This window comes from Penicillium arizonense (genome assembly GCF_001773325.1).
Source record: "Penicillium arizonense strain CBS 141311 chromosome Unknown PENARI_contig021, whole genome shotgun sequence".
NCBI classification, from domain to species: Eukaryota; Fungi; Ascomycota; class Eurotiomycetes; order Eurotiales; family Aspergillaceae; genus Penicillium; species Penicillium arizonense.
The window spans coordinates 124,552-146,312 of record NW_019173298.1 but is presented as its reverse complement, the minus strand read 5'-3'; the positions used below and the strand labels follow the sequence as shown (position 1 = coordinate 146,312).

General features: G+C 52.3%; 8 protein-coding genes across 8 annotated transcripts; 4 read left to right on the top strand and 4 right to left on the bottom strand.

Moving 5' to 3' along the window:
* Window positions 1-341: 341 nt before the first annotated feature.
* Window positions 342-3,386, bottom strand: PENARI_c021G09093 (DNA topoisomerase 1; the record flags this gene model as incomplete). Its single annotated transcript, XM_022635246.1, has 6 exons — window positions 342-476; window positions 527-976; window positions 1,035-1,277; window positions 1,328-2,797; window positions 2,885-3,108; window positions 3,332-3,386. 6 exons carry the CDS (start codon window positions 3,384-3,386, stop codon window positions 342-344), a joined length of 2,577 nt encoding a protein of 858 aa, XP_022484963.1.
* Window positions 3,387-3,971: 585 nt separating this feature from the next.
* On the top strand, window positions 3,972-5,151 carry PENARI_c021G04634 (F1F0 ATP synthase subunit gamma; the record flags this gene model as incomplete). Its single annotated transcript, XM_022635190.1, has 5 exons — window positions 3,972-4,027; window positions 4,164-4,738; window positions 4,792-4,904; window positions 4,955-5,010; window positions 5,058-5,151. The coding sequence occupies 5 exons, from the start codon at window positions 3,972-3,974 to the stop codon at window positions 5,149-5,151; spliced, it is 894 nt and encodes a 297-aa protein (XP_022484849.1).
* A 481-nt stretch (window positions 5,152-5,632) lies between these two features.
* PENARI_c021G11590 (uncharacterized protein) lies at window positions 5,633-7,187 on the top strand (the record flags this gene model as incomplete). Its single annotated transcript, XM_022635283.1, has 2 exons — window positions 5,633-5,791; window positions 5,853-7,187. 2 exons carry the CDS (start codon window positions 5,633-5,635, stop codon window positions 7,185-7,187), a joined length of 1,494 nt encoding a protein of 497 aa, XP_022484935.1.
* Window positions 7,188-7,570: 383 nt separating this feature from the next.
* Window positions 7,571-9,055, bottom strand: PENARI_c021G00133 (F-box protein; the record flags this gene model as incomplete). The annotated part of the gene is made up of 1 exon (XM_022635137.1): window positions 7,571-9,055. The coding sequence occupies one exon, from the start codon at window positions 9,053-9,055 to the stop codon at window positions 7,571-7,573; it is 1,485 nt and encodes a 494-aa protein (XP_022484911.1).
* A 318-nt stretch (window positions 9,056-9,373) lies between these two features.
* On the top strand, window positions 9,374-10,942 carry PENARI_c021G05961 (putative disulfide isomerase; the record flags this gene model as incomplete). Its single annotated transcript, XM_022635214.1, has 3 exons — window positions 9,374-9,517; window positions 9,582-9,589; window positions 9,643-10,942. 3 exons carry the CDS (start codon window positions 9,374-9,376, stop codon window positions 10,940-10,942), a joined length of 1,452 nt encoding a protein of 483 aa, XP_022484966.1.
* A 332-nt stretch (window positions 10,943-11,274) lies between these two features.
* On the bottom strand, window positions 11,275-14,455 carry PENARI_c021G03357 (ribosome biosynthesis protein KRE33; the record flags this gene model as incomplete). The annotated part of the gene is made up of 2 exons (XM_022635177.1): window positions 11,275-11,416; window positions 11,481-14,455. 2 exons carry the CDS (start codon window positions 14,453-14,455, stop codon window positions 11,275-11,277), a joined length of 3,117 nt encoding a protein of 1,038 aa, XP_022484918.1.
* Window positions 14,456-15,477: 1,022 nt separating this feature from the next.
* PENARI_c021G05085 (putative capsular associated protein) lies at window positions 15,478-18,744 on the top strand (the record flags this gene model as incomplete). The annotated part of the gene is made up of 6 exons (XM_022635197.1): window positions 15,478-15,521; window positions 15,577-15,635; window positions 15,697-16,016; window positions 16,073-16,486; window positions 16,538-16,690; window positions 16,738-18,744. 6 exons carry the CDS (start codon window positions 15,478-15,480, stop codon window positions 18,742-18,744), a joined length of 2,997 nt encoding a protein of 998 aa, XP_022484927.1.
* A 612-nt stretch (window positions 18,745-19,356) lies between these two features.
* Window positions 19,357-20,598, bottom strand: PENARI_c021G12435 (glycoside hydrolase family 16 protein; the record flags this gene model as incomplete). The annotated part of the gene is made up of 2 exons (XM_022635297.1): window positions 19,357-20,415; window positions 20,473-20,598. The coding sequence occupies 2 exons, from the start codon at window positions 20,596-20,598 to the stop codon at window positions 19,357-19,359; spliced, it is 1,185 nt and encodes a 394-aa protein (XP_022484876.1).
* Window positions 20,599-21,761: the final 1,163 nt, after the last annotated feature.

The window sequence follows — 21,761 nt, the reverse complement described above, 5'->3', positions numbered from 1 at the left end:
TGTCTTTTTCTCATTTTCTTCTTGAGGATTTCCTTTCTTTTTTTCTCTTCCTGGGATGCGACTGCGACCATCCCAGGTATTCATACCTATCTTACCCACTCCCACCCTGTCGTGCAAGCCCGTTCTGAGCTGACACGAATCGTTGCAATGTCAATGTAAGCATTTCTCTTCAAGCATGGTGTAAAAAGCAAGGGGCAAGGCAAATGGTGGAATTGAAGAATTATAGAACAGAATAGAGAGAAAGGCAACCGCTCTGCTATAGAGACTGCGAAAACCGAAAATATTGTACGAGAATGTAATGTGCGCGGAAAGTAGGACCTGCGCGGGAGGACTGTGGGCGTTTAGAATTCCCAGTCTTCCTCGACGGACTTGATGGCCCACTCGAACTTCTCGCGCAGGGCCTTGGAGAAAAATTTCTCAATGGGGACATTGAACTTCTTGCTGAAGACGACCGTTAGGCGAGGGTCGATATAGTTCTGGAAAAGATATTAGCAGATGATCAAATATGTAGGTGAACTCAACTCACAATCTTAGAGGTACCCAAGGCAACCTCCTTGTTATCTTCCTTGTCCTGAGCTTGGACAGACATGGTCTCAACACGTTGGTCGATCTTGGTGATCGCAGCTTCAAGCTTTTCGACGGTGGCACCCCGGGCCTCGGCCTCGACCTTGCCTGTCTTGTTCTCTTTCTTGAACTTCTTTTCCATCTCCTTGACAACCTGCAGACGTTCCTCTAGCTCTGTTGCCTTCATTTCTTTCTCGCCGTCGGCAACGCGCTTCTCGTTATCTTTCTCGAACTTCTTCTTGATTTTCGTGGTCTGCTCTTCCATCAGGAAAGCTTGGTGTTCATTGATCCACTCTTGGTCGAGATCTTCGTCAATTTCGAAGAAGGCAGCGCCCTTCTTCTTCTTCAGAGTTGGGTCCAAGTCGAGCATTTGCTGCTTCAGACGCCACTTCTGATAGCGGAGCCCCTTGATCTGTTGGAAGATGGATTAGTTTTTTGTACATATTGTCATCAGGTAAGTTTCAACTTACCCGTTCGCCCATCTTTTCCATTGCGTTAGCATGGCCGGCGGTAACTGTTCGCTTGTGGTTACACAAGATGGCAACCTTGCGGTTGGCGTCATTATACGCCTTCACCTTCTCGGCAATAGTGCTACCAGTCGTCTTGATTTCCTTGAGCACAGAACCCATTGTGTAGGATGCGTTGTAGGTACGGAAGACCTTAGCAGTCAAACCAGGCATGTAGTTCTGAAGATGCTTGTTAAGAGCAGAGGTCTGTCATTCGTTAGCAATATACATCTGACACGATGAAGATGGAAACATACCGTCAAGCGATCGAAAATTTCGTCACCGTTCTTCTTCGGGGCCTTCTTGAAGATCTTCAGGTTCTTGAAGACTTGCAGGTCGACCTTGACTTCATCGTAGAACCGAATACTATCTTTACCCAAGAAGTCGAAGACAACGGTCTGTGGGGGCTTCAGCGTAACGTTCTCATATTTGAGAGAACAGCAGCCGACAGTTTCAGCCTCGTCTTCGCCCTTCTCGTTTCCAGCACGCAGAGCAAACTGATCAATGAGATAGACTGCCGTGGCCTTTTGACGCTCCACCATCATGTCGTGCTTCAGGTTCTTTTCGTAGTCCTTGCGGATCTTCTCAATGTGTTTCTTGAGTTCACGGGCTTTCTCGAACTTCTTGTAGTCACTTTGTCCCTTGACATCAGAGTTGGCGGCCAGCATGACATACTTGTAATTGCCGTTGATGTTTTCCTGCCACATGGCAAGCCATGTGCCTTCCTGGTCGTGCTTCACTTCCTTCCATTGGTGACCCTCAGGCGGGGGAGGAACCTTCGCATCCTTGCCAATGTTGATTGTGATCTGCTCAGGTTGCACACGAGTCTTGACGCGACCGGTCTTGGGGTGCTCGCCACGGCCTCGGAACAAAGAAGGCGGTTCCACACGGAAATTGCCCACCTTTTGCTTGCGACCATCCCAAATACAGTACTGGTACGCAGCTTCTTGTTCATCCTTTTCAGCCTTGAGGCGCTTCTTCTCTGCTGGTGGCAGGTTTCGCTTCTCCTCACGCTGGGCGTCATAGTATTCGAAGATGGGCTTGAAGTCGCACTTGCTGAACTCCTTAATATCGATCTTGTTGCCGTTAATGTCCTTTGCTCCACCGGTCTTCTTTATGACATCCTTGAAGTCGGAGAAGAAGTTCTTCTGGAAGACAGGGTTTTCCACGTTGTGAGTCGAGTTCAGCATGGTTCCGAAGAAGCCAGCCACTTCTTCGGCCTCGGGTTCGAGAACGACTGGAATACCATCATACTTCATCTTGACGTTCTTTGGAAGCAATTCATACTCAGGAGGGAACACAACACCGTTGTGTTCAAGAGTGGTCCACTTAATGGTTCCGTCACCCTTGCTATGGTCCTCCCACCAGCGGTATCCCTCCTCCTCGTCATTGTCTTCGGCGTCCTGACTATCTGCCTTCACTGGAGTAGTCTTGGCCTTGCCCTTCTTGGCAGCGGCTTCAGGCTCCTTCTTGACCCCGTTGGCCTGTTTCTTAGGCGCAGGCTTGGTCTCCTTCTTCACCGCGGGTTTGCGCGCATCCTTCGCCGCAGTTGCTTCAATCTTCTTCTTCTGGGCGGTGAGTTTCTTGTCGAGTGGCACATCCGAGTCGGAGTCCTCTCCGATGGCGGTTTCGTCGGCCTTCGGAAGCTTTCGTCCATTGCGGGCCAGAGGGACATCTTCATCCGTCTCAGGATCCTCATGTTTCACGGAGGTGCGCCGGCGTTTGCTCTGCCGAATGGTTAGATGTGTAACCTAGAGCGACGGTAGTGTCGCAAACGGGGGAGAAAGCTCGTCCCGCGATGGGGGTAGGCGTACCAAAGGTTCATCTTCTTCACTGCTTTCTGCGTAAGATTTTTGCTGGGTGATACTTGTGCGAGATTTGCGCTTAGCAGCCGCAAGCACATCCGTTTCCGCGTCTTCCATCTTCACATCTTTGTCTTCCACGGGACCGAATCGAATAGACACACCAGGGTCAACATGACCGTTGGTGCCTGGAGAGCTCGACTTCGGCATTTTAGCGTCGGGAGTCTTCGGAGAAGCTGGATTGAGAATTGGGAATGTTAGTGAAGCTCGAAGGTTGCGGCTGAAGTACGAAGTGACGTCAAAGCGGGATGAAATACAAGACTGAGAATGGCTGGTAGAGAGGAGTATAGACATTTAAAGATGCAATCGAGAGGCAATGTTATTCACTTTTGGGTAAAGTGAAGGATTGCGACCAAAGAACGAGGTGTATGAGACCGAATCAGCTGAAGCAGAACTTACGCTTAGCACGGCCATTCGCGCGCGCGAGGGGCATATCGTCCTCTGATGAACTCATGGTAGCCGTGATCGGACTTCGAGGATATATTGAATAGAATCGACGTTGTGATGAGAGGAGGAGTCCTCCTGCGCCGAGTCGGGCAAATCGAACCGGCTGATGGATGAATGAAGGTAAAGAAATACTGACCAATGAAGAGCCAGAGAAGTTTTAAAAGATGAGCTGCATCAATAGTGCAGCTGATGAGGGGGTAATGCGGGTGGAATCGGAAGGGAAGAGATGTAAGATGAGAAACGAAGAGAGGGAAAGAGGAAAAGAGGTTGGGAGTTTGGGGGAATGGGAGGAATGGAATGGGAAAACGAGGTCTTGGACAGTTGATGGCCTGAGGCGTCAAAGGTAACGACAGCGTAACGTGTAAATAATGCCTGAGGCAAAAGTATTACATAAACAGTGGCCTGAGGCCCGTTGCGCCGGAAGTCGGAATGGCTCGCCGTAGTTGCTTACCACTTTGGGTTTAGCGGCGCAGCCGGGACAGAACCAGGAGTTCTGAACTTCGCACTTCCCGACGGCCCTCTCTACCTTCGTCACCCCCCCTCCGCAGCTACTCCCCTGCTCATCTACTCTCTTCTCTACATCCCTCCCAGAATGTTCTCCCGTGCCGTCCGCCCGGCCCTGCGGGCTGGTGGTGCTGCCATCGCTCGGTAAGTTCTCATCCGAAACGTGCCAGGGCCCTTCTACCCGACGTACCCCGACCACCACCTCGACATCTACAATCTGGCGAAATATCGATGTGAAACAGGAACAATGACGACAATTGCTAACAGCGAGATTCAAAAGTCCTGCGCCCGCCAATGCCGCCACCTTCGCGACTCTGCGTGAGATCGAGGGTCGTCTCAAGTCCATCAAGAACATCGAGAAGATCACCAACACCATGAAGATCGTTGCTTCCACCCGTCTCACTCGTGCTCAGAAGGCCATGGATGAGTCCCGTGTCTACGGTAAGACCTCCAACAACGTCTTCGAGCAGGCCGAGACCAAGGCCCTGGAGGACAAGAAGACTCTGCTGGTCGTTGCCAGCTCCGACAAGGGTCTTTGCGGTGGTATCCACTCTGGTCTGAGCAAGGCCACTCGCCGCATCTTGGAAGCCAACCCCAACGCCGACGTCGTCATTCTCGGTGACAAGGCCAAGGCCCAGCTGTCCCGTGTCGCCGCCGACAATATCCTCCTGAGCTTCTCCAATGTCTGCAAGGACATCCCCAGCTTCGCTGATGCCCAGGCCATTGCCGACCAGATTGCTCTCCTCCCCGAGAACTACGCCAGTGTTCGCATCATCTACAACTCGTTCGTCAACGCTCAGACCTACGAGGCTACCTCCATTGAGGCCTACTCCGAGGAGGCTATCACCCAGTCCGGTGAGTGGATATCACGAAGAGACAAGTCAAGTCCATGCTGACGATCTGTACAGCCAACATCTCCTCCTACGAGGTTGACGAGGAGGCTCTGTCCAGCCTCCGCGAGTACGCTCTTGCCAACAACCTCTACTGGGCTATGGCTGAGGGCCACGCCTGCGAGATCTCCGTATGTGTTATGAACTCCTTCCTATCATTCATTGCTAATTGATTCATCAGGCTCGTCGCAACGCCATGGAGAACGCCTCCAAGAACGCTGGTGAGATGATCAACAAGTATGTTCCTCCCCTTCATGCCAAACTCCATTCTAACAACCTCTCAGGTTCCAGATCTTGTACAACCGTCAGCGCCAGGCCGCCATTACCGGTGAGCTGGTTGAGATTATTACCGGTGCCACCGCTAGTGCGGAAATGTAGAAGCTTGCTTCTGCGGGAAGAAGTCGCTTCTAGTGTAGACTTCATATTTAGATCGACCTTCAGCTTGTGTAAAATCAGAGTCAATCCATTTCAATTTCATATGTACACTGGTCGTCAGACCTCTGTCTTCTTGTTCTGGTCAATAGACAATATCATTATTGACCTTACACTTGTCCACGTTGAGACTCGTCGTCGACGTGTTGACTTTTCATTTCTATCCTCGCGATCCTCGCTTTCTTCCTGCTTCTTATATTTGCTACGCTTTCTATCCCCTGCACTTTCTATCCCTCACGCTTTTACGCTCTTCTCTCACTTCACCGTCTTTAGTTGTTTCACCAAGGTAAGTCTTGCCGGCGTTGGTCCCAACTACCGACGCCCATGTTTGCTCCTTCACTTCGAGCCTTGTCCTCTCTATCTTCATCACATTCTCCTTCATCCGGCTCACTCCCATCTCCAAGTCCAGAGTCTCTTGACCGCAACCATGCCCATCGTCAACATTACTATTGACAGCTACGCCGTCTTGGGCGTCAGCCGGGATGCCGATATCAAGGAGATCAACGCTGTCTACAAGCAGCTTGCACTGAAGTCGCATCCTGACAAGACCGGTGGCACTGATGCTGCTACCGAACGTTTTCGCGAGGTACATAAATCCAACCTGAGCTCTTCACGCAACGCATACATCGCTGACGCGGTTCCTACAGATCAAAGATGCGGTTGAAACCCTTCGAGACCCTGTGCGCCGAAGCCAACTCGACCGCTCACTGAACAACCCCAAGTGGGCTCGATGCGGGTCTGAAGGCGATGAGACCGCAGAGGCATACTATGGCAATCCTTCCTCAAAGAAAAAAGGTCGTAACAGAGGGAGCAATCGCAATGCCGCACCCAGTCCCGACAGTTCTAGACACCGCAACAACTTTGATGCCCGCAACGACTCGGATTACATGCACAGTTTCGGCAATAGCGTTCACATGGACCCAAACTCTGCTGAGAACAAGGCCAGACGTGCACAGTTCAAAGCAGAGAAGGACCAATGGGAACGTGAATGGCAAGGAATTGACCCCGAAATGGAGAAGTTGCGTGCAGGATACTACGAAGAGGATATGCGAAGCCGCAGAGCTGGTGACCTGGATGACATGGCGAAGGAAGCTGGAGGTGGTTTTGATGACGACCTGTTCTACTCCCCAAGGTCAGACTTTAATGTTTTCGGCACGTTCGAAAAAGAATTGGATGCTGGCACAGACAAAGGCCGCTTCAGGCCTGCCGACTTCGTGGACTCGTCTGACGTGGAAAAAGAGGTTGGTCATATTCTCGACATGAATGAAAAGGATGGTAAACATCCTCATTGGTCAAAGTCTTCATCTAGGTCTACTTGGCATGATTCCGCTAGGCATGATTCTGGACGCAAAGCTACCAACGAGGCTCGTCCTTCTTTCAACTCCACTGATAGTTTTTCCCATAAGCGTTTCGCCAGCTGCCATTCCACCACCAGCTCGGTCGACAAATTCTCAACTCAAAGCCACGCAGCCAATACTGCCAATGCCACCGAGAACTCAGTCGGAAACACATTCGCAGGCTTTTCAACCCCCATCGACATTTTCTCACCTCTACTTCCTATCCACAACGACTCCGTTGATGATCCATCCAACAAGGACTCATACATCAACACCTATCTGGGAAACTGCGAGGCCTTGAAGAACTTGGTGCCTTTCTTCCAACAGAAGGTTCGTGAGCACCCTGAGCAATACACAGCCGATGATCTTTATGGGGAGCTCAACGGAGTTGTCTTGGAGACCTACAACGGTTGGTTGGAGGGAATGCGAATGTCATCCAGAACTGCCAATCCCCCGCACACTCCGAGGAATCCCGCTACCTGTGTTCACCTTGGATCCTGGCGAAAGGAGCTAAACCGGGCGGAGTGTGATCGGTGTCACCTCTGCAAGCCGCTGTATGTTCTGACGTGCCCTGGGTGCGGTCTGAAGGCATGCGTCCGGTGCAAGTTTACGGACGCTTACTTTGCGGATAAGTCAACGAGATGACTTTCATCTGTATGACGCCTTTGAGGGTTGTTTTGTTGCGTGGGGCTTTTAGGACGAATCGTCCAACACGATCAGACACATTGGCACGTATGCCGTGCTGCGATAGTAAAATGTATAAAGACCAAAAACAGAGACAATTTCGGACCTCCTTCACTTCCCGCTTAGTATTTCGTTGAATTTTCGTAAAAGAGGCCGGCTCTTTGTAAGAGGTTTATGCGCAGGTGAGATAGATAGGGTTTAGGACCCTCGTAATATGTAGTAGACAGAGAGAGCAGGGACTGTCAAGGTTGAGCGTCTTCCCGATTAGTTTTCCGTCACTTTCCACCGAGGAGAACGAACATTCAATGTTCAAGCAAGCCACTCTCAAACAGATTACGCCCTCTTCATCGATCAAACCGATAGACAACCAGCTCCCGAGCAGTATTCTCACCAACCAAATATCTCTCACAACCACAGATTTTCCCTCTCCCCTTGAAATCCACATTCGAACGAGTTTCATGCCAGTCAGGCGTCCAAATTGTCAAATTGACAGTCTTATGATGGGGATCATTAGGCGCAAAATGAAGACAAAAGCCAACATCTACATCAGGTTCGCTAACTTGAGCGATGATATCAGTCCAGGAATCCGCGTATACATTCGCAAAGTCGAAGAAATCCGCTTGCAAGCTGCAGTTGCCGCGGTAGACTGGTAACATATCATCCTGCAAGGTACGGCCATGGGGTCCATTCCCGATGATTGGAATGGATGTCGTAACACACATACGAAGACCGTCTGGCTCAGGCGGCCCGTGGCCTTCAATACGCATCAAGAGGTTATCGGTAATTTCTATTGCCTGGGAATCATCCGTGATGGATAACCGCGATATGGACGGAGTTCCTCGTTGGCGAATGTCGAAGAAATCAAGGTCTCGGAAGCCGAATCGTGCCACGATGCTTGGGGCGTCCTCAGGAGTTTCGCCGCGTAGTTGACCTGAAGAATCCAATGACGGCCGATAAGATGATACCTTTGAGATATCCCAGACAAACAAAGATTCAATCGGTGCATCCTCGTCTGCGGTGTACAGGCTGCGATTCGGTTGCCACATGTAGATAACATAATGAGTACTGCTGTGCGTAGAGAAGAAACGATCTCGCTCGCTGAGAGGATGACCCAAGAACATGATCTTCCATTCATTGCGCGGGAGAATACTCCAGACCTGGTCTTCACCCTCAACGACATCGAACGAAGACGCAAAGTGACGATGTACACCGTCGCTCTCATTCAGCCAGTGGAAGGCCAGCGGCTCAGCCCACTCAATGACAAGCAACCGCTTCTGAAGCCTGACTCGGCGAACGACCCTGCCACGAATGTTGAATGGCACCATGAACTGGCGGTCCATTTCCAAATCCAGGAGCATGAGACTCTGACTCTCCCCACTGGGATAGACCAGCAGGCCATCCTCGAAAGTCCACAAAGCCTCTTCGAATCGGGTATCGACAATGCCCGTTTGGTGACTGCTGTGTGATTCCCAGGGCTGAACGGGGAACCATTCGCGCTGGCGGGAGCTACCGAAGGCATCGCACAATCGATACTTCTTGATAGAGCGGGGCTTTCCCCGTTTTAGATGATCATATCTTGCGGCGACTTGATCAAAGAGTCGATGACCTTGAGGTGCATCTGCTGTCTCTTGTTCAAGGGCTTTCACCTCTTTTGTCCATGGGAACTCCTGTTTCAGGAGAGGCAACAGGATGGATGGGTTGCTAAAGGCTTCGTGCCAGGCACGCGAGACTCGACGACTGCGAATTATATCGTGAGGTTCTAGATATGCCAGGATCATCCAGAAGAGATCGCGGGGTAGAAAGGCCAAGTCATGGCATTCCGGAGTCATTGCTGATGTACAGAAGGGAGAGTGTTGGAACAACTTGGGAGTCAAGAGATTAGGACTACATTTATCGTACGGTTGACTAGTATCAGCAAACAATTATGGGTCATGCTGTAGAACTGTTTATATAAATATATGAAAAGTATGTCTATCCCTTATAATAAATTTGCGTATTCAACGTGAGGTTATTGCCAGAATACCCTCCGCATGCCAAGAGCTTCAGGACACCTTGCGTGATGTTTGGGGCCATCTGGCTTTTCTCTCTTTAGCTTCTCAAACATTTCTGCTGCCTTCTTTGACTTGACTTGACTCAACATCTTCACCATGTACAGCAGTCTACTGCTCGTCACGTCGCTTCTTGCGGCGCTGCCTGTGAATGCCGATGGACTATACACCAAGAATTCGCCGGTGCTGCAGCTGAACCCCAAAACTTACAACTCGCTCATCGCGAAGTCGAATCATACCTCGGTGAGTAACTTGCCCACACTGCACGCACAATTGATTAGTTGACTTGATTCACTGACTGGTATAGATCGTCGAGTAAGCTCCCCACTATAGCTCCGCGTCTCGGACATTTACTCATTTTCACTTAGATTCTACGCTCCCTGGTGCGGCCACTGCCAGAACCTCAAGCCCGCCTACGAAAAAGCCGCGAAAAACCTCGACGGACTGGCGAATGTCGCCGCGATCAACTGCGACGATGACGAGAACAAAGCCTTCTGCGGCCAGATGGGCGTGCAGGGCTTCCCAACCCTCAAGATCATGACCCCGTCCAAGAAACCCGGAAAGCCACGCGTGGAGGACTACCAAGGCGCGCGCAGCGCCAAAGGCATCGTCGACGCAGTCGTGGACCACATCCCCAACCACGTGAAGCGCGCAACAGACAAGGATCTGGACAAGTGGCTCGGACAGAACGAGGACCGGCCCAAGGCCATCCTCTTCACGGAAAAGGGCACGACAAGCGCGTTGATCCGCGCCCTGGCAATCGACTTCCTGGGCGCAATTGACTTCGCCCAGGTACGCAACAAGGAATCCGCCTCCGTCAAGAAATTCGAGGTCACCTCGCTCCCTGCGCTTGTCCTCGTCGCCGGCGACGCCGAGCCCAAAATCTACCAGGGTGACCTGAAGAAGAAGCCCATCACCGAATTCCTGAGCCAAGCAGCCGCGCCCAACGCACCCGCGTCCTCAGACTCCAAGCCGAAGCCGAAGCCAAAGGCCAAGTCCAAGTCCAAGCCCGCAACAAAGCCAACCTCCGTCGCCGATGACGCCGACGACGTAGAGCCAACCACCGCAGAGGAAGCGGACACCAAGCCCGTCCAAACCCCCATCCCCGCACCCGCAATTCCAGCCCTGTCCACTCCCGAATCCCTCGAAGCAGCCTGCCTAACCCCGAAATCCGGAACATGCGTGCTAGCCATCCTCCCCGAGGCGAGCGAGCCTGACGAAGCCCTCCCGGCCCCGGCCACAGCTGCGCTAGCCAGCCTAGCTGAGATCGGCCACAAGCATGCCCAGCGTGGCTCACACCTGTTCCCATTGTATGCGATCCCCGCTAGCAACCCTATCTCCCATATCCTGCGCACTGCATTGGGTCTGGCCAAGGGATCGGCTGTGGAGGTTATTGCGCTCAATGCTCGTCGGGACTGGTGGCGTCGGTTCGGTGCTGCTGATGAGGACTTTGGGGCTGTTGCTGTTGAATCTTGGGTTGATGGCATTCGCCTTGGTGAGGGTGCTAAGGAGAAGTTGCCTGATGGTCTTGTTTCTGGTGCTGAGGCTGAGGCTGAACCTGAAGTCGAGGCCGAAACTGCTCCTGAGCCCGAAGCTGAAGCTGAAGCTGAGGTCGAGGAGCAGGTTGAGCCCGAGGCTGAGGAAAAGCCTGAGCATGATGAGCTGTGAGGAACTCTTATCGTCGGAAGGAGCCGATGTCATATTCCGGCTACATCTGCCATTCATTTTGCATCTTTGAAAGCGCGCATATGTCTGTAAGCCAACATAGTACCAAAACATTACAGCATATCTAAACCAGTCCTACGTAGTACCACCATGGATGTAGACATAATAAACATATGATTCATATATACAAGGGACGAAACCCCCATTAGAAACATGAACCGAAGAGTACAGAATACTAGAGACAGAGAGAGCAAGCAAGTCTTTCAGACCAAACCGAACACCGAACACAAATGCAGAAAGAGAAAAACAACAGTCCAAACCCTCACTTAGTACATCTAGTGCTTTTTGCTTTTGCGGCCCTCAGTGCCCCTCTTGATAATCTTCTGTCTCTTCGAGTCGATTTCCTGATCGTAGATCTCTCGCGCCGTCTCGCCCTTCTTGCGCTTAGACTGCTTAGGCAGCTTAAGGCTCGCGTCTCTGGAGGCTGTGAATCAGTTATTGTTCATTCGGAATGGGATAAGTATGTAGGGGTAGGGCTTACCCGTCAGCATCGATCAAGGCGCGCTGCTTAGCGAGCATCTCCTCCTCGATCTGCTTGCCTCCCTCGCGGAGCTCGTCGTCCAGGTTCACAGGCAGGGGCTTGTGCTGGGTATCGGGCTCGTCATCATGAGCGGCGGAGGTCTCGAGACGGACCTTTCTGGCGGGCAGGGTCTTCTCGACGTCCTCCTCGAGCAGAGTGCGGAAGTGGGTGGAGATCTTGCGGACGATCTTGAGGAACATGGCGAGGAGCTGGGAAGAGGGGAGGTTCAACTCCTTCTCTAGGGCATCCAGGCTCTTGTGCTGCAGACCAATGGCTAGGAGGATGGACTGCTGCACGCCGGAGAGGCTGACCTTGCCGGAAAGACGATTGGCGAAGTAGTATTCGGAGAGTGTGGGTACCATGTCGAGGATGACGTGGTAGTCCAGGAGGTTGTTGGCGTAGCTTTCCAGACGCTTCTGGTCGAAGGCTGAGAAGGTCTGCTTGAGTTCGGCTGCTGTCAAAGCGCGGGGCTTGACGGATTCGTCCAGCTTGGCGCCAGCGTTGGCAGACTCGCAGATGCTGAGGGAGAGCACGGAGGGGAACTGGCCGAACTGGTACGACAGAAGGGAGAGGAATCGGCGCTGGAAGTCACGCGCGAAAGCGCCGAGCCAGGCAGGGTCGTTGGGACCGCTGGTAAGGGTGCGGAGCATCACGCATGAGTGCTCACCAGTGAGTTCGTTGGGGGTCTGACGCAGGTACACGGGGGCGAAGGAGCCGCGCTTCCAGAACTTGTGAAGGGATGGGGTGAGACCGTAGCTGACACCGACGTAGTCGAGGGCGTCGGGGCGACGCTCAGACAGCTTGCCGAACAGGGGAGGCATTGAGCGGATATCACGGACGTGAACGTTGTCATCCAGGAGGCTGGAACCGGCGAGCTCTTCGTCGGTGACACGAACCATCTCTTCCTCGGGGGCGGCGGTGTTCTCGTCGAGGTTGGTGAACTTGCCCTCGAAGTAGTCGACCAGGAGCTCCATGGCGCGGGAACCGTAACCCATACCAACATACTCGGGGTTGGTGGCAATGCGAACAACACGAGCACCGGAGAGACTGGCAAAGGTCTCATCCTGGAATTGCTGGCTGACCAACCACGGGATCAGGTCACCTCCGGCACGCTGGCCACGGCTGAGACTGTTGAGAACGCTCTGGCGACTGATGCGACCTTCAAGGGCGACTTGAATGACGCAAAGCGGCTCAGGGAGCTTGGTGGCCTCTTCATCAATAGGAGGGACAAGCACGTAGAGCTGGTGAGCGGGGGCATCACTCATAAGCTGGAGATCGTTGGGGGTATTCTTGTAGTGACTGGCAACGTAAAGCGCCATCATCTGCTGCAAGAACTTCTCGGAAACAGGGTGGAAAGAGAAGAGCGTGTCACGGTTGACCTGGAGCAGTTGGCACTGAGAAGGGTGAGGGCAACCCTGTGTGTTCATGCGAGACTTGGGGAGAGTAGCGTCAAGGCAGAGAACCTTGTTCAACCACTTCTCGACAGAGTCACCCGGAGCATAACGAATGGGCTCCGCGAGGGTGATCTCTCGCAAGGAGCGACCAGTAAGGTTCTTGTCGGCGTTCTTCGTCGCCTTTCCTGTGTCGCGGTCCGCGATATCGGTATCATCGGTCTTGAGACCGCCACGGGATTGTTCACGCAGCTGCTGGATCAGCTTCAGAGACAGGGACCGGCCCGTGCCTTCGTAACCGTTAATAGTAGACGACATGAACACCAAGTAAGGTCCCATCAGCTTCCGCACCAATGGCAGAGGAATGGCGGCAGCCTCATCAATGACCAGAAGCTCAGCCTGTCCGAGGACCTGCGCATCCTGGGGTTGAATGTATTGGATGGTTTGACGGTGGTTACGGTGAACGTTGACTCGCACAACGGCCTTGTTGAAGTCTGGGTTGGTCGACTGCAGGATGGTGTAGTCGACATGATCGAGGTATCCAAGGGCGTCGAAGCCCTTGAAGACGAACTCGAAGAGGGTCTTCAAGTTCTCAGGGCTGGGGGAGGTAATGAAGATGTTGCTGTAGCCGTGAGCGATCGCTGCGGCGATGGCAACTCCGAGGGCAGCGGACTTTCCTCGACCACGACCAGCAGTGAGGGCAACAGTGCTCTTCAGTGTCTTCTCGGCGATGGCATCAACAAAGGTCAAGAGAGCCTTCGCTTGATCCACAGTACGGGCCAAGCTGAGTAAAGGACCGACGGGCTTGGCATCGGCCAGGCTCTCCTTGATTTCCTTCAATTCCTTCTTGGGTCCAGAGGCAGACTCGTCGGTGGACTCGGGGGGAGGAAGCGGCTTCACGGTCTTACCGCCAGAGATGGGCAGCACGTTCAACTCGTCGTCGACAACCAGACATGAATCACAGCTTCCCAGAGACAGGATGAAACGCTCGTTGAAACGAGCGACCACATCATCGTGTGCCTCCGTTCGATATCTCGAGTGGATGTCCATGGTCATGGTGTAGAGCTGCTTAAGACTGGTCATGCTCTTCAGCAGCAGGATGACCATACCACCACCCTCGACAGTCTCGACGGTTCGAGCAAGCAAGTTGGGGGTCATGGCCTCAAAGTCCTGCAGCACACACATTCCGTAGGTGTTACCCAGAATCTTCTCGGTTTCCTTGTAGTAAACATAGCGGATCTGATTGAGGGTGATAAAAAGCTCGAAGGGATCTTCCTGGTTCGGTTCGCGGATGCCTCGTTTCACCTCCTTCTTAATCTTCGCTTCGCGCTTCTTCCGATGACTCGTAAAGCCGAGCAGGTCCTTCTTGTAAGCCCACAGAACGGACTTGTTCTGCTTCACGTCCACGCTGGACATGATGTAGTGCAGATGCACAATGACATCCTTGGCATGGTCGCCCACCACCACGAAGAAGCTGCGCTTCTTCTCCTGGACACAATTTCGAATCAGAGCGGGAATCCGCGAGTCAATCGCCTTGCGGGGCATGATGACCGAACGTGAGGCGCGGAGCTGGCCTCGAGGTAGTTGTACGTCCCTCTCTCGGGTGAAAGTAGGCCGGGGTATAAACCAAAGGAGATATTCCTTGGTTAAGCTCCTTTAAAAAAAAGGAGACACAGGTGAATTGGACTGGTGTTGATCGAAAACACTTCAGTCTTGTCTTGCGGCCAAAAACCCTACCGGATAGAAAAAAATGATACTGCTCCCCGACACCGCCTACTGAAGGATACCGCCTTCCTGACAGATTCACCAGGCACCAAGTCACCTGACCAACTGCCAAATTCCACCGTCTTAGACCCTGTAAATCACCTGACCTGACCGGCGTTGCCCTTTCCCAATTGGGCCATGTGAGGATGCATGCCGCCATTCCCGATTGAGACTAGCACAAATCTCCTTGCCCCATTCTGTCGTTTGACGCTAACCATCCATGGGCCCGTTCGGCCATCTTTATTTCGATGCATGAACAACTTGGCTTGTTTGACGCGTGTCAGCCTTGGCTGTGTTGCCATCTGTAAGCCCCTCACATGGATAACGAGGCTGGTGGTATATGCAATGCCGCATGCAGCCACCCACCCTCAGTGACCTCACGGTGCCGAGTGGGTCAGGAATCAACTAAGGCTTGATTCTGGCCGCTGATCGGCCCGGCATTTCCTGCTGACCAGCCATAACCCCAGAACTACAGCGGCTAACACAAGGAGCTAACAGATCCGGACATTAACCAGTGGCTGGGAATGTCCACTTTTTCCGCCATTGGGCAAAGATACAGTGTCCATGCAAGGCCCGTGGTTGACGCAATGTCCCTAGCCCGCCCGTTGACGCAACCCTAATGGATCAGCACTCCCAATGCCTCTGATTAGCCGATCTCAGACCCTTCCACCCTGCCCTCTTGTGCCATGTTTTCTGTCAATCCCCTGAGGCTCCACTGCTCTTTGATTTTTCCCTTCTCTTGAAATCAGTTGCACGCGATGGCAGGAGACGCTCTCAAGCGCGTATAGACGACCGGGCGCAAGATGGTCCAATTATCTCCCGACCTCGGGTTGAAGGTCTCTGTGGGGTGAGTACTGGCGGGATCACCGTGAAGACACAAGCTTATGATCGCATTCTTGCAGAGTATTCCTTATAAGCTCCCTATTCCTTACTACCTCATACAACACCACGTTCGCTTTTGGTAAGTCGCCACCGAGTATGCGCCAGTTCCATGACGTGACCTGACTGTCGTTTCGCCTCAGATCGCCCTGTTAGTACATCAGTTCTGGTCTGTTTCCTTACCGGGCTGGTCCTCTTGCTATGGGGTCGCTTTGTTCCATCGGTGTCGCAACCATCGTCGCCGACATTCAAACGACCGGGTGCCCCCCTCGCGGAGCAGTATGAGCTTCCCTCACGCGCCTCGACCTCGTCGTTCACATTTGGCGAAACTGAAAATCGTCCTTCGTTGCGGAACCGATCGTGGTGGATAAAACTAAGCCTATTGGTTGGGCTGGGTGGCTTGCGAGTCGAGTCTTTCCGTCAAGTTACTCGACACAGCGAGTGTGTGCCCTCTGGATATGCTGTATGTGACTGAATAGCCCGGCCATTCGATCTGGACTGACACAATGTCGCCAACAGTATGCCATTCCGTTCGTTATTTCGCTCTACGACTACTGGCGTAACCAGCGATCGCGACAAGTGGAGACGTATGTTCCTGCGCAGCGGTTTCTCAAGCTGCCGCTGCAGGTGACCTACTCGGTTTGCCGCCGGAGCTTCCATTATCTTACACAGAGCCGCTTTAGAGGCGTCATTGCAGCTGCCTTCCTATCGATTAGTGGGCTCCTAGCTTCGTCATTCTCAGCCGGAAATCGCTCGACCTATATCTGTCCTGTGGTGTTACATGGCGCATCGCAAATGCGATTTTTTAGGATCTTCAATGTGTTTTCAGACTCTGCATTACTGATTGGGATAACTGAGTTATGCCGAATTGGCAGTCAATTCGACGAGGCGCGGAGAAAGCGCACTCTGATGTTCCTTGGAGCTGGTCTCCTTGTAAGTGGCGACATTTCAACTGGGTGCGACGTCTGCTGACATTTTGTTCAGGGTCTTTCTGTGTTCTGGTGTATCTTAGGACTCAAGGTATCAGATAGCTCACCCGAGCTCGCTGGGCAACCCACTTTGGATCTCGAATACTCGCGTGGTGCTTTCAGTCAAGCTGTGCTATTGCTGCTCCTGATCTTATCAGCTTGGCATATGGTTAGTCTGTCCAGAAAATCTGCTAAATTACCAACTGACTTTTCTAGTTACCACATTTTGACATTGTTGGTGTGGCAATCATTGGTGGTTTTATAGTTATATACTTCTCTTCTGTGTCGGCCCTTGTGGGTGGACAATCGTCCTACCCATTCATCTCCCTAACACACTCGATTCTCCCGATGGTAGCATCTCTAACGGGCGCCATCCTCTTCCTCCTCGCGCGAGTGGTCCACGACGAAGAATACAAACCCCTTTATCGCACCAACATTGCTGTACAGGTACTTTTCGTCATTCTCTGTGGAATCAGTCTGGGTTTCGCAGTGAACAAGCATCGCGTTTCTCCCATCCACCCAATTGATTTCCTCCTACACGACGGCAGAATTCAGCATGACAATTATATGGCCCAGGCTTCTGTGAGCAAGACCCTCCAAGATGCTGTTGGGGAATACCGGAGTCGATATAACCAGCATCCGCCACCTGGTTTCGACAAATGGTATCAATACGCCACTAAAAAGTCGTCAGTAATCATCGACGATTTCGATCAAATTTATCACAACCTACTTCCTTTCCGAGCCCTGGCTCCCCAGCAAATACGGGAAATGACATCTCAATTAGCAACCAACCCGTTCAATGATCTTGGCGCTATCAGCATCCGAAATGGCAAGGCTAGAGTGCAAGAAGGGATTAAACCGACGCATGCGTGGATGGTGCAGGGGGCTGCCGATATGATGGAGAACTTTGTCGAGTTTCTCCCGGATATGGACCTGGTGTTCAATTTGAACGATGAACCGCGTGTTGCAGTCCCCTGGGAGAAGATCTCAATGTTGAATCGCCGGGCTCAGATGCAGCAGATGGCCCCCGAAGAGCACGCAGTGAATGCTTGGTCGATGAATAGACTAGAGGGTTGGGGTCCAATCGAACCCGCCGATCTGACCAACACCACCATCTTCACTGATGGTGCGTGGAGAGGTGTCTTCGATCCATATGTGAGCGCTGTATGTCCACCTTCATCCAAGGCACGTTCGCAGAGAATCTGGAACCGCCGTGATATTTGTTTATCATGCGCGGGTCCTCACTCCATGGGCCAATTCCCACTGGACTTCAATATCGCCTCCGATATCTGCCACCAACCCGACCTCGCGTTCATCCACGGTCTCCTCATCTCCCCAGCCTCATTCAAGGTCTCGCAAGACCTAGTCCCAGTCTTCAGTCAAAGTGCCCTATCCGGCTTCAACGACATCCTCTTCCCTAGCCCATGGAACTACATCGACAAGGTCAAATACCAACCAACAGACGAACACCCCGACCCAGAATATAGCCACAAGAAAACCTCCCTCTACTGGGTCGGCAGCACATCAGAAGGTGTCAGCCGCTTCGGTGAATGGAAAGGCATGCCCCGGCAGCGCTTCGCCCACCTAATAAACAACAACACGAACAACCAAGTCTCCGTCCTCCTCCCAACAAACGACGGCACAGGCACCTTCCGCTACGAAATAATGGACGGCGCCGCCCCAACCGAAACCCTCCACCTCCAAACAAACGTCCACCTAGCCGACCCGATCGTCCGCTGCGGCGACTGCGATGAACAAGCCGCCGAAATGGGCACAGTAGGTTGGGCCGACTTCCAAGCCCACTGGTCCCACAAATTCCTCTTCGACCTTGACGGCGCCGGTTTCAGTGGCCGCTTCCTCCCCTTCTTACACAGCCACAGCCTCCCCCTAAAGACAGGCCTCTTCAGACAATGGTTCGACTCCCGCGTCACCTCCTGGCTACACTTTGTACCCGTCGACATCCGTCTACACGGGCTATGGAGTACGCTCGCTTATTTCGCGGGTGTCCCTGCTCCGGCAGGCGATCAGGGTCCTGGTCCTGGTGCCCCGCAGGTGCGCATGAAGGCGCATGATAAGCAGGGCAAGGCAATTGCCGAGGAGGGACGAGAATGGGCGCGCAGGGCGCTCAGGAAGGAGGATATGGAGATTTATTTCTTTAGGCTTTTGTTGGAGTGGGGGCGTATCACTGATGACCAGCGTGATGTCCTTGCTTATAAGCCTTGAGTTTGATGGCTTGCATGGTTGGTGTTGATTTTGGTTTAATGTTAATGTCAAATGGTACATAAAGTTATTATATGAAGTAGCTTATACATGTTTATTCGTGTTTATCCATGGTCTTTGGCAGTCGGTATTCATCGACATTGGTATATAGACCGTCCCAGAGGAGGTCTAGACCACTAAATGTATTTCTCTTGAGACCTTCTCCGCTACAAAGTACTACCTACCTCTACCTTACTGAATTCTACAAGAAATTAATGCAAAGCAATGCGATCTTATTTCTAACGAAGGGAAGGGGTATTCAGAAAACAAAAACCGCGCCCATAAACATAAACCATAAAATGCGTCGTCAGCCGCAACACCAGATCCCACCATAACCGTTGACTAGCACAGGCATAGGCAGGATAGCAGCGTATAGGGGGGAAAGCCCCCATGCAATCATCACACAGGGAAACCAAGCAAAAAAGCCACACCAGGAGGTTTTCAACAACGGTCTCCTCTCTTCATCTCATGTCACTCCGCTTGAACGTCATCGCAGACAACAGTTCACTATTCTGTCATGTCAACGCGACATTCGATATCGACGTTGATGTCACTGTCACTGTGATGTCTCACCATTTAGGCGTGGACATGGCCGTGGCCGTGGCCACGACGGTAGTGGTCACGACGGTGCTTGGTCGAAGGACGAGGACCAGGACGGACATAGGGAGCTGTATCACGTGTGGACTGCTTCGAAGACTTAGACTGGCCGGACTTGCCGGACTTGGACTTGTCTCCGTGACCTTTTCCGTGACCAAGATCAAGATCGACATCAATGTTAATGCCAACATCAATATCCAGCTGACTAGACTCCTGATAGACCTTGAGCGACTTGACACTCCAGTAAGTATCCTCAAAGGCAGAAGGGTTGTTCTGGACGTAAGAGTCGCAAGTATCAGCCTTGCTAGCACAGCTACCCTGGCCCCAAACGGACGAGTCACCAGCCCAGTCACCACAGAACGTGATATCGAAGACGATCTGCAGATCTTTGAAGTGCGAGTTGATGTCACAGCTTCCGGCGAAGCGAGCGGCGGGTGTCCCCCAGTTCGAGGGGACAGGGTTTCCAGAAGAGATATCCGAGGGAACGGAGTAAGAAGGGAAATGCCAGACATTGATAGCAGAGCCAGTCCACTCAGTGGCGTAGACGCCACCGCCAGCATCGTTAAAGCCTGAGCCGAACGACTGCGTGTTACCGTTATCGATGGCGCAGCCAGCGTTAGCGGACTGGCCGGAGGCATCGACGTAGCAGTCGGCTGTTTCGAGGGTGCCTGTGAAGCCCGAATTGGAGATTGAGCAGCCGGAGCTGGTGTGCAGAGTCATCTGGTTGGAGGATTGGCCGTTCACGCCCTCGATGATGTCGATCTCGCCATTATTGGGCCAGTCTGAGCCCAGCATCCAGAAGGCGGGCCAGGTGCCGCAGACGCTACCGGGCATGTGGGCTAGGTCGAGGATGACTAGGCCGTGTGTGTAGGTGGTGGTGCTTTCCAGGCGGACGCTTTGGCGGCCGGGCTTGCTGGCGGTGTTTGAGTGGTCGACGCCGATATAGACGCCGTTGCTGCTGGAGGCGTTGATCAGACCGCCGCTGGATGCAGTGTCACGGTCGACATAGCTCACGTAGCCATTGGTTGGGTCGGAGTCCTGTGGAAATTAGTATATTGTTTATTTGTTGACAACGGGTATTTAGATCGGACATACCGTGAAGAAGTTGAACTTGTCAAAGAACGAATCGGTGGAGCCGTAGTCGTCTTTGAGACTGTACTTGGCAGCGCTCAACTGGGCCAACAAGCCAACAGCGGGCAAGAGAGTAGAAAGAACATGCATTGTCCAGAATGCAGGACGGATTTCGAGATCCGATGTGAGATACGATGTTAAAGCCAGAAAGTGGCAAGTCTGTCAAAGACTTAGGTCGGAGATATATCCAGATATTCCAAAAGAATGCGAGGGCGATGAATGCACCTCAAAGTAAAAAGGAGTGTATAGCAAAAAGAAGAGAGAGTGGACAATGGACAATGCAAGAAAGGAGAGACTAGATGGACATGAATCAATGCTTAAAAGGTGAGAAGCGAGGGGGACTCCATTCTTATACATGAGACTATTGTCTCCACATATCAGAAAAGAGGGAAGGAAAAAAAAAAAGAAAAAAGAAAAAGGGCCAGGTACGGTCCCTGATCCATCCACCGGATCTCCTCCAGTGACAGGGGCCATGTGAGAGATACAAAACGCGGTAAAAGGGGAGAACGGTGGACGTTCACCTGGAGAATGATTTATCCACATGGTTCTCGACCAGGGACTATCGACCAGGGACTGATATCCAAGGGTTGCGCGTCGGAGTTGTGGAACTGAACCAGAGTACTGTGTAAATCATAGTTGATCTTGGCCGATCGAACCGGGCTACACTGTATATGGGGTTATAGCATTGTAGGAGATGATAGTTAACTTAGCATATGGCACAATCGTATAGACCTGCATTGTAATGTCAATGCCAATGTCAACATCAATGCAAATGCAAGTGCCAATGCAACCCATCTATGCCAATATTGAAAAGCGGAAACCTCAAGCGCTGAAATAAACTTTGCCGATGTTTCGGAACCAAAGACGATCACCACGCTGAGGCCGCTCATTCGCTCGGTCAACTTCTTCGCCCTACCCGGACACAATTTAAGGCCCGTCCTGACACTTCACTGGCTGTGGCCATCCGAGCCAAATGCCAATCAGGGCACTTGACGCTATGCCATGAGTGGCAAAGGGGAGATCGACAGGTGATAGGCCGGAGTCCCTGAGAAGACGTGGCTATCAGGCCTTCATTCTTGGTTCTTTGGTTCTTTTTTTTTGAGTCCCTTTTTCCTTGGGGTAAACCTCGGTAAAGAAGCCCGGTCTAGACCTGACAGCTTACAGTAGAATATGAAGTGAAGTCAAAAATTGTCAAAGTGAGGTAGAGTGGCGAGGGGACCGCCAAGAGTACCTAGACCCCAAGTAACGCCACA